The following is an 11,079-nucleotide window of genomic DNA, read 5'->3' on the forward strand; positions in this document are numbered from 1 at the left end:
GAATGTATTCCCCTACACCTATGGTGAGTGTTTCCTGTGGTACAGAAAACGTGTGTGTGTGTGTGTGTGTGTGTGTGTGTGTGTGTGTGTGTGTGTGTGAGCTCCGGGCCCATGAGGGGCCTTCATCTATCCTCACCTCTGCTCCTGCACCTGAGCCTGCCTAGGTAAGCAAGGCTGGTAGGGTGTGTGCGGAAGATCCCAAGAGAACAAAGAGGCTAGTAACAAAAGAGCTGGCAGCCTCTGACTCTCAGGTGCCCTAGGACCCTCAACTCTAGAGGTAAGCTGAAGGCAAGAATTAAGAGCCATGATGATGGAGGAGCCTGGCATTCCACGCCCAAAGGATGCTGGAAACGAGAGATTGCCCTGCAGAAATCTGGGCTCAGAGCATAGAAAGGGACAAGTGGAACATTTTGCACACACTTTTGACGCTGGGCACGAGTTGCCTGCAAACAGTTTCACAGCCATACCGACCTGGGGTGTATAGGAATATGCAGAAAAGCACACAGCTGGTGTACAGGAATATACACACAAATGCTAGAAGCTGATTACCGACTGGGGTGAAACCCCCAAAAGGGAGATGTCGTCTACTCCTTTGGCCTCTTCATGGCTTGCTATCCCGTTTCACAAAGCTGAAATCTACTTTAAGTCCCAGAAGCTGCATACAGAAACCCGAACGTGCCCCTTTCTAAATTCGCTGGCGCTACAAGTAAAGTTACCGTTTGAAACACCTACCCCTCAGCTTTCCTCAACCCACTGCAGGCTCCCAGTACCGGGGAGTATCCCGAGAGCATCCACAAAGAGGTGGCCACAGAAAAGGATAAGAAGATAAAGGCATAGGTCGAGGCGACCCCGTGCGCGCGCGCTCACCTGGCCCGCAGAGCCGGCTGAAGTGGTAGGGGTTGCAACACACCGTGGGCCCGTCGGGGGCGGCGGCGAAGCTGTGGCAGCCGCACAAGGGTTTCAGCTCCACTGCGTGCTGCAGGTCCGGCCAGCGAAAGAGGCGGCCGAGCAGCAGCTGCGGTGGCGCGGGCTGGCCGCCCAGGCGGAGGTCCGCGCGCGGCACCAGCACGCAGGCGCCCGGCACGCCGCCGCGGGACTCCACCGCCTCCAGCAGCGTGTCCAGCGAACGCTCCTTGAGCCTCTTGAGCAGCGAGTACGTGACCGTCTTGAGCTCTTGCTCCAGAAGCAGCAGCCTCGAGCGGGCTTCTCGACTCCGAGGCCCGCCACCCTCCTCTGGCTCCGGGGACTGCCCGGCTGGGGGATCGCCGGCGTCCCGAGGCGCACCCGCAGCGTCCCGCTCGGAGAAAAGACAGCAAGTCACCGTCTCGCAGTCACTCTCAGGCAGCCAGCCCGGGCCTCCAGGCTCCGCCACATCCAGCAGGGAGCCCTCAGCTCCGACCCCTGGCTCCGACACCGGCCTCGGGGGGCCCCCCGTGCGCCGGCGCCTGCCCGCGATCGGGGCGCCTCGCGGTCCCACCGCGTCCCGGGGCCGCCGCGGGGCTACCGAGCGGACTTCAGAGCGGCCGCAGCCTCCGCCCTCTCGTGCCCGCGGGGCAGGCTCAGCTCGGCTGCCCAGGCTCCCATCCTCGTCGCCACCACCGCCGCCGCCGCCGCCGCCGCCTTCCTCCCGATCAGGGACCACACGACTTCGCCAAAGTCGCCGCACCAGCCCCGAGCGTTTAGACCTGAACATACGATATCCTTTGGCGCCTGGGGTGGTGGGAGGGGAGGCGGTCTCCGGTTACCGGGGGTCCGTTCCCTCAACGAGGCGCCGGCTGCGCGGGCCGCAGCCCCACATGAAGCTCTGCAGCGGGGCGCCGTGCAGACCGCGCACAGCCTGTCGTCGAAGGGGCACCGCAGGGCTGCAACATGAGGGAGCTCGCGCCGGGCCGGGCCGGGAACACGCGCGCGCCGAGCCGCAGTCCGCGCGGGACCAGCGGGCTACATGGACCGCGGTGGGCCGGGACTGCTCAACTCCAGCCGCTCTGGAGCCTTAGGGGAGTCGCGGGCGAAGCGATGCTAGAAACACCCCGCATGGGCCGGCGAGCCTTCAAAAGTTGCGCGGTTGGTACACGAGCACAAAGCGCTTGCGTTGTACCCCCAAATGTGTCTGCACAACTCTGCCTTCAAAAACCAAGTGCTACGCTGCATGGGCTTTCCCTGCAGGATCCGAAACTCAGGCTTGTGGATAACTTCCAGATCCCTGCAATGAAATAAAATAAAATAAAAATAAAAGCAAAGCAAAGCAAGAAAAAGATCCCAAACAAAACCCGAAATGCTTGGATTTGCACGCACGAAAAGCAACTCCGTCTCAGGTCCTGGGCGCTCGGCGCACTTGGGGCAAATCTCTCCTGAACGCGGGTGTCAACACATGAGTGGGAGCCGTAAAAAAAATCCCAAGAGCTGCTAGGAATCCTTAATTAACAATGCAATCCACCGAGGCAGAGGTCGCAGCCCGCCCCACGCTGTGCTGGGTCGCTTCGGGCGCCGCGGCTGCCGAGGTCGCCCCCCCTCCCCCCTCCACCAAAGTGCCTCCCGGTGGCCCCGCGGTCCCAGCGAGGTTTGGCGAGGCAGCGCCCGGCGGCTCTTTCTCTGGGCTCGGCTCCCTCGCTCGCTCCCCCGCTCGGCGCCCTCTCTCTTTTTTGTTCTCCTCAAACGCACACTGAGGGCCCCCGGAGGAGCGCCGCGGAGTCATTGGCTGCCTCCCATCATATGCCAGTCTAGACACTTTGGCGGCTCCGCGGCGCTGATTGTTGCGCAAACAAGGTTTCAAGTTTCTTAACTCTTAAAGGAGAACACGTCCCATTGCTGAGCCCCAGGCTCCGAGGGGGCTGGTTCCCGGGGCGGGACGAACTCGGGCCCCCGCCCATCTCCCGCCCCGGCACCCCCGCCTCGAGGCTTACAGCGCCCGCGACTCGCTTTCTAGCTCACGTCGCGCCTTGGGCACGGATACGAGCGATCCCGTACACGCGCAAGCAAACACACACGCCCTGCTACCCAGCTCTGCTCGGTGAACCCACAGCGACCCGGAGTCCAAAGCAGCCCTTTGCCTCTCTCTGGCTTGTGCACAAACTTGCAAACACGCATTGCACTTTAGAATCGGTCCAAACCCCCAGCCTCAGCGCGGGCTAATAAAAATGGGCGTGTGTGCGCGCCTTCCTGCCCAGCGTCTCCGAGGGATCAGGGGGGCGGCTGAGAAGTTGGGGTAGTGGGATCTTCTGTGACCCACGAAGGCTCCACGTACCCACTTCCCAGAATTAGAGAACACTTCGATCGAGGGACTCCAGGATAGCCGGAGGTGGGGACTTGGACAGGGTGGGGTAGAGGCGGGAGTGCTCTTGCTCTTGGATGGCTCCTCTCGGTCGCCTGGGCTCTCCCGCCAGGCTGCCTGGCGTCCCAGGCCCCCCTCATGGCCGGGAGCTTCCTTTTCCCTTCTTGGGTTTACTTTCTGCCCCTTCGAGAGGGATGTGGAGGGCGTGCTTTCCCCAGCTATGTTTCACTATGAAAACAGGGGCAAGTTGCGGGGGGGGGGGCGGGGGACAGACTTTGGGGCCCGGCACCGGAAGGGTTAAGGCCGCTCCTGCCCTGGAGCCGGCGCGGCGGGGTACCTCCTCGGGCGTGCTTGCTAGTCCGAGGGTGGCAAAAGTTCAAGCTTGTAAAGTCGGGATTGGTCCCGCGCGGAGGGGAAAAAAGGCCTGGTTCCCCCTCCCCCTCCCGGGCGTGGCGCCGATTGGCTCAGCCGCGGGGCCGGCCCCGCCCTCCCCTGGCGCCCCGCGGCCCCACCCCCGGCGCAGCGCCACGCCCCCTTCCGGGCAGGAGCGGGGGCCCGAGCTCAATGAAAGAAATTCCGCTACTCTCATTGGCCTGGGGCTGGACGCCGCTCCCCGCGGGAGGCGGGGTGCAGAGGATGGGGCGCGGACTTGTGGCGCCCCCCCTTTAGGGTACCCGTGCACTGGGGCTGGTGTCGTGACCGCGGCGTGCAAGCCCAGAGCCAGGTCTCGGTGTGCACTGGGGGAAGGGCCTTGTTTACAGGAAAAGACCCAGAATCGTTTCCTGAGCCTTACCTGGAGTCAGGTACTCGTCAAGACCGATTGTCACATCCACCCCTTACTCTTTTGGCCAAGGTGAAATATGAATAGACCTGACCACTGTTTCTCCTTTGAAAATGCTGGGGATGATGCCTGCCTCACAGAAGGAAGATTCTAGGAAATAGTTGGCTTACTAATAAGTGTACACAACGCGCAAGTGGACGGGCAGCACCCACACGCACTTGCCTTTTAGTGTTTCTCACCCATGAAGAAGGTGATGGTTCCTAAAATACAAAGAAAGCCCTACAGGGTTGTGCACGCCCATTAGCCTCAGCACTTAGAAGGTGGACCAGAAGTCCAAGACTATCCTGGACTACACATTGAACTGGAAGCCAGCCTGGCGATGCATAAGACCCTGTCTCCAAAAGTCCCCCAAAATAAAATAAAATACAAAAAGAAACCAAATATGTTTTCTTTTATGAAGATATTTGTTGCCTTGAATCCGGGTTACAATAATAATTGAGCTCCTTACCTCGGTAGCAGACGTTTCCAGCCTAACCAGCCTGTGTTCACTTACATCTCTCACCCTCATCAGTTTTATTTTCTCTGTGGATAAAGAAACTGAGGCACAGAAACTTGCTCCTTTAATTTATCGTACTGGGAGCACTGAGACACCGAAACCAGAGGGGCATGTGGGGAGCTGTGCTCTCACCCCAACAGCTGCAAGAGTTGTGTGCCCGTGTGCTACCACAGCAGCATACCTTTCAGGGGAAGGTTCCCCGAATGTGGTGCAGGGTACTGCCTGTCTGAGACCTGCTGCCTGGATCCACGTGTGCTAGGAGGGCACAACCCCCTAATACAATGCTCTGGAGAGGAGGATGGCTGACAACCATCCTTACACAGAATGCTAAGCACAAGGCCTTGGACACAAGCTGTCATTCCTGGCAGGGTGGGGCTTGAACCCAGACAGTTTGGCCAAGAAAGAAGCGTGAGTACCATGGGAACCCAGACTCCTGAAGGAGGGGTTCCCTGCCTGTAGACAACCCAGAAAAGCCTCCCTCATGGTAGGGATGGATACTTCCAGAAGAGTTCCACACCCCCCAGCCCTGGAGGATTCTGGGAGTTGAGGCTTTTGTCCCTCCTGCCCCTTACTCCTAGCGCAAACACCTCTTCCTGCAAAGTCCCTGCGGTACACCAGGAGAGACTAAAGCAAGCTTTCAAGAAGCCTGCTACCTTAAACCAGGGGCTGGAGAGCACTAAAGTGCTTGCCATGATGACTTGAATTTGGATGTCCAGTGGTCCATGTAAAAAGCCAGGCACAGCTGTGCTGGTCTGCAACCCAGAATTGGGGAGACCGGGCCAGAGAGGGGCAGATGCCCGGAGCTCTCTGACCAGCCAGCCTGGCTGAATGGATGAGCTCTGGGTTCAGCGAGAGACCCTGTCTCAAAAAAAATAAGGTGGAGAGTGATCAAGAAGACGCCCAATGTCAACCTCTGGCCTCACATATGTACACACCCACAACACACATACCGTAAACATACACTAAATAAATAATCAAATAAAGGAATACGTAAGGGGGCTGCTAACTTAAGCAAAATTTAGCTTCTTGGCACTTGCTCACTGGGAGATGTAGGGTGGGGACAGTGTCTAGGGAGGACATCCCTGCACTGCGGCCAGAGTCTGGTAGGCCTGATGCTACTGTACTTCTCCACTTGGTAAGTGTGGGTTATCTACCCACTGTAAAATGGGAATAGGAATCACAGTAGGGGCAGCTGCCGACATTAAATGACAGTAAGCCTTAGATCAGCACTCTGTGCTGAAGGATTGACTGCTCCTTCTCAGGGCCCATCCAACTTAGTGCTTGCCACACCTTGTAGCCACTAGAGGGTGCGTGCAGTGGGGCCCAGCTGTGCAGGCCTGTGGCGCTGTGGCCTCCACCCTACTAAACTGCCAGGTTCGGATTCCCTGGGATGTAGGGACAAGAGAGGAAAGGAGGAAGGCAGGACCCAGATGCCCAACCTCAAGGTTCTGTAGCTGCAGGAAGTCACTCAGGAAGAAGTGACTCTGACCTGTTAGACGTACACCTGTCCCCGCCATCCTCCTCTCTCTCCTGGGAGCACTCCGAGCATCCTCATTTCAGTATCATTTGCCACAGTACAGTTCCATGTTCTCTCCTCTGAAACAAAAGCCTGCAAGGGCAGAGATGGGGACCTTGTCAGGCCAGGCCACCCACATCAGTGTGGATCAGAACAAGGCCCCTGGGAACCCTCTTGCCTGAAACAGCACTTGCCTCACTTCTGACCCCCAAACATTCAATATCTGTGGGGCGGCTGAGTTAAAATTCCCCACTTCACTGAACTCTCCATCCTACCTGGCCAAACCCTCCTAGGCATCATCTTCTCCCATCCTCCTGACAATACAAGGAAGGTCTTGTTCTTTCTTCCTAGACTCTTTTAAAGTGCCCGAAACACAGAGGTTAGGCTATTTGTTTCTGGTCATACAGCCAGTAGGTGGCAGAGTCGAAACCAGGTAAGCGAGCATCTCCTGGTTCTATTAAAAAAAAAAAAAAAAAAAAAAACAACTTGGTCCTTTGCCCTTGGGAAGTTTCCACACTAACTGGTAAGAAATGGGGTGTGAGACAGCAGAAATCACAGAAGCCAGAGTTTGCTTCTGGGTGGTGGGAAGGAATCGAGATCCAGAGAGCACAGTTTACAAACAACCAAGTCATAAGGAAGCCTGGCCGCCTCTTGCCATAACTAAACAGATTGACCAGAAGACTCATCGTAACCCACCGCACAGAGATGGATGCAAATGTCCAGGTCCTGCCTATTAACTCTGTGGAGAACAATTATCCATCCGAATGTTATAGACCAACCAGAGGGCCAACCAGCGAGGTGCTGTTGTCTAGTCCTTTGGAAGGCAAATCTACTTGGCCAGCATAACCCCAAGTGGAAGAGTTGGGGCACACTTGAAAGTGACAGACAGACTTCTGAAACTCTGATACATGCTCCTCACACTCTCCCTTGGCGGCGGGGGTGGGGGGCACATATACTCTAATGGAGTTTGGGGTTCAGTGGTATTTGTCGAGCTCCTGCTGGGTGCCCCGCCCTCTTCTCAGAGCTGGGGAACCTGCAGTAAACAAAATCCAGTAATTCCAGAGCTCATGGAACCTGGTGGGAAGAGAGCCACCACAACTAAACAAGCAGAGTGCCCAGCACTGGAAACAAAGACACCAAGGCCAAAGGAAAAGAAAGAAGGGGAAAGAGAGGAGGTATGTGAGGGAAGGCTTCCTTGGGAAGGTGACATTGGAGTGAGGGAATGAGGTTCTATTGGTGACATAATTAAATCGATGTCTTGGTGGTGACACTGAGATCATAGTGGGAGTCTCAGGAGGGAGGGAGGCACTTTCTACCACACTGTCTGCTTGCAAAAAGTTATAGGAATGGACAGCAATGAGCACAAGGGCCCTGAGGCAGGACCATGCCTGGGTTGCTTGTGTTTAGAACATTCCAGGGCCTTCACAGAGGTAAAGAGGTTAGAGAAATCCTGGGGGCAGATGTGGGCTCATGCAGGCCGTCGCTGGGTCTTTGGCTTGTGTTCTAAGTCAGTTGGAAGCCACTGAAAGTTCTCAGCAAGAGAGAGGCAGAACCCACTTTCTAGGTTATATCGGTGACTTGCAGTGTTGGGGATCAGACCCGGGGCCATGAGCATGCTAGGCAAGTGTTCTACTGCTTAGCCCAGGCTGGCTTTCAGGCTGGCTTTCTGTTTTAATAGACTCCCCCTGACTGCATGTAGAGAAGAGCCTGCAGACCAGGACAGAGCAGGGGCCTGGTATGAGGCCTTCCTTGCAGGTAGCTAGGTGATGGGGAGCAGCGTGGACCAACCAGGGTAGGAGCAGTGGAGGCAGGGGAGCAGTAGATGATAAAACACGTACATGTCGCATGTTGAAGAACATGCAATAACATTTGAAGATGGAGCCCATAATATTTGGCACTTATTTATATTTTTTGAGATAGAGCCTCATGTAACCCAGGCTGGCCTCTCACTTGATATATAGTCAAGGGTGACTTTGAACTTCTGACTCTCCTCCTTTACCTCTTAAGTGCTAGGTTTATAAGCATGCACCACTGTGTTCTGTTCATGTAGTGTTGGGGATCAAAGATATTTAATGGTCTAAATCAATTGAGTGTTTGCCTGCATATATGTCTGTATGTCATGCACATAACCGGCACCCTCGAAGGACAGAAGAGGTGGCTGACCCCCTGGAACTGGAGTTTCAAATGGTTGGGAGCTGCCATGTGGGTACTGGGGACTGACCCCAGGTCCTCTGCCAGAGGAGCAAGTACTCTTAACCCCTGAGGCACCGCTCCAGCACTCAAGTCACTTGTAATGAATAACATCTACAAAGGCATGGATATGTTAGTTACATTTATCACTTTCAAACAAAGACACACATCTACTTGAGTGTGGAGTAACTAAGACGATTTATCTGGGTATCACCTCAAATGACCTTGGGATCATCCGTGGACATGTGACGCCAGGCAGACAACGGGCACTTTGGTTTAATCAATTTCTAACTCCACCCTCTTTGCTTTGCCTTCATTTGTTTGTTTTTCCGTGGTTGTCTCTCAGAGAGGATGATTCCTCCTTGTTCTGTCTCTGTGATGGGGAGTGCTCCAAAGCCCTCTTAAACCACTTTCCGGTTATTCTAGCCACCCCAGGTCTCCTGCACAGGGGACAATCTCAGCAGGATGGACTAATGGTTAAGAGCCTGGGTCACAAGGTCCAGCTGACCTAGACTGGAAACGCAATTTCTCCACCAGATGACTGGCTACAGATAGACGGCCTGAGTGCTCCCCACCTCCTCTTCCTCCTCCTCCTCCTTTTTTGGGGAGTATTTTGTAGTGGTGGTGGTAGTCATGAAGATGGATATTGAATCTAGGGCCTCATACTTCTGAGGTGAACATGCTACAGCTGAGCTACCCCCCCAAATGTTTCTTCTGCTGCACAATTCTCTTTTCTTCTCCTTCTTCTTCTTCTTCTTCTTCTTCTTCTTCTTCTTCTTCTTCTTCTTCTTCTTCTTCTTCTTCTCCTCCTCCTCCTCCTCCTCCTCCTCCTCCTCCTCCTCCTCCTTCTCCTTCTTCTTTTTCCTCCCTGAGAAAGGGTTTTGCTACAAAGCCCACATTGGCCTAGAACTCAAATAGGTAACCCAGGTTATCCTAAAACTTGCAATCCTCTTGCTTCCACCTTCCCAGCACTGGGGTTACAGGCTTGCCCCATCACTTCTAGTTTATAAAAATCTTAGTCTTAGATGGTTGTGACATTAAAAGGTGGTTTAGAATACCAAAGTTCACTGTCTAGAGGCTGGAGAGAAGGCTCAGTCTGAAAAATACTTGCCTTGCAAGCATGAGAACCTGAGTTCAATTCTAAAAATGCACACTGAAAAAGCTGGGTGTGGTGGCTGGAGAGATGGCTCAAGGGTTAAAAGTGATTCCTGCTCTTCCAGAGGACCTGAGTTCAGTTCTTAGCACCCACATCAGGCAACTCACAACCACTTGTAACTCCAGCTCCAGGGGATCCAGTGTCTGTGACCTCTTCAAGAACCTGTACTCATGTGCCCACATAAAAGACACATATACAGTCAAGCAGTGGTGGTGCACGCCTTTAATCCCAGCACTCGGGAGGCAGAGGCAGGCGGATCTTTGTGAGTTCAAGGCCAGCCTGGTCTACAGAGTGAGTTCCAGGACAGGCTCCAAAGCTACACAAAGAAACCCTGTCTCAAAAAAAAAAAAAAAAAAAAAAAAAAAAGGCCGGGCGGTGGTGGCACACGCCTTTAATCCCAGCACTCGGGAGGCAGAGCCAGGCGGATCTCTGTGAGTTCGAGGCCAGCCTGGGCTACCAAGTGAGTTCCAGGAGAGGCGCAAAGCTACACAGAGAAACCCTGTCTCGAAAAACCAAAAAAAAAAAAAAAAAAAAAAAAAAAAAACCAACAAAAACAAAACACCTAATATAGCCTAAGCTGGCATTGAACTTTGTTGTATAACCAAGAATGAACTTGCATTCCTAAGCCTGCTATCTCTACCTTTCCAGTATTAGCATTACGGGAGTGTGCCCTGACAGATTTATAAGGTGCCAGTAATAACCCAGGACTTCATGCATGCTAGGTAACACTCTACAAACTGAACTACACATTGCATTATTTTCTTTTTCTTTTTTTAAAAGATTTATTTATTTATTATATATACACCATGTATGACTACAGGCCACAAGAGGGCACCAGATTCCATTACAGATGGTTGTGAGCCACCATGTGGTTGCTGGGAATTGAACTCAGGACCTCTGGAAGAACAGTCAGTGCTCTTAACCTCTGAGCCATCTCTCCAGCCCCATTTTTCTTTAATATATACAAATATTATATAAATACATAAATAAGTATTTTTTAATTTAACTTCTTTATTGACTCTTTGGGAGTTTCATATCATGCACCCCAATTCTGCTCACCTCCCGGGTCCCTCCAAATCCTCCCCTCATCCCTGCCTCACCCCCTCCCCCAAAGAAAAACAAAACAAAGTGAGCAGCAAACAAAAGCAAAAGCAAAAAACCCTAAAAAGACAAAACAAAACAAACAACAGAAAAACCTCTTCGCTTCTTCTTCCCCTCCTCTCCATCACCTCTTCACGCGTCCTGATGGCATTGGAGGCTTCTGTGTGTCATATAGTATACCCCTTTGTCCCATTAGCTTTCCTGGCAAATGTTCACTGCAATGAGTCACTGGTCTGGTTCATGGCCTCTGGTTTCTGGAACACCATCCTTACTGAATCCTCACCAGAACTCCTCTGGGATATCCTGTGGTCGCCCCCAAGTCTTGGGAATCTTGCAGGTATCATTCCACAGGACCAGTCCCTTCTCAAGTTCCAACAGGTCCTAGATTGGGTAGACACTAGGGTGGGTCAACCCAAAGCCAGGCTGTGGGCCTAGGTGGTAGCCAAGCTGGTTAGCCACTGGGGCCACCATCCTCGGCGAGGGGGCGGAGTCAGCTCCCTTTATGCAT

The 11,079-nt window shown here is 53.8% G+C and overlaps 1 protein-coding gene across 2 annotated transcripts in view; it reads right to left on the reverse strand.

Moving 5' to 3' along the window:
* Positions 1-1,820, reverse strand: part of Smad6 (SMAD family member 6) — a 72,906-nt gene extending 71,086 nt beyond the window's left edge. For both annotated transcript variants that reach the window (XM_052711733.1, XM_052711726.1), the window contains exon 1: positions 868-1,820. In XM_052711733.1, the coding sequence (XP_052567693.1) occupies positions 868-1,693 (826 nt within the window). In that variant the 5' untranslated portion in view covers positions 1,694-1,820. The remainder of the gene's footprint in view (positions 1-867) is intronic.
* Between the last annotated feature and the right edge of the window lie 9,259 nt (positions 1,821-11,079).

Source organism: Peromyscus californicus, unplaced genomic scaffold (genome assembly GCF_007827085.1).
Source record: "Peromyscus californicus insignis strain IS unplaced genomic scaffold, ASM782708v3 Scaffold_11__1_contigs__length_118956290, whole genome shotgun sequence".
NCBI classification, from domain to species: Eukaryota; Metazoa; Chordata; class Mammalia; order Rodentia; family Cricetidae; genus Peromyscus; species Peromyscus californicus.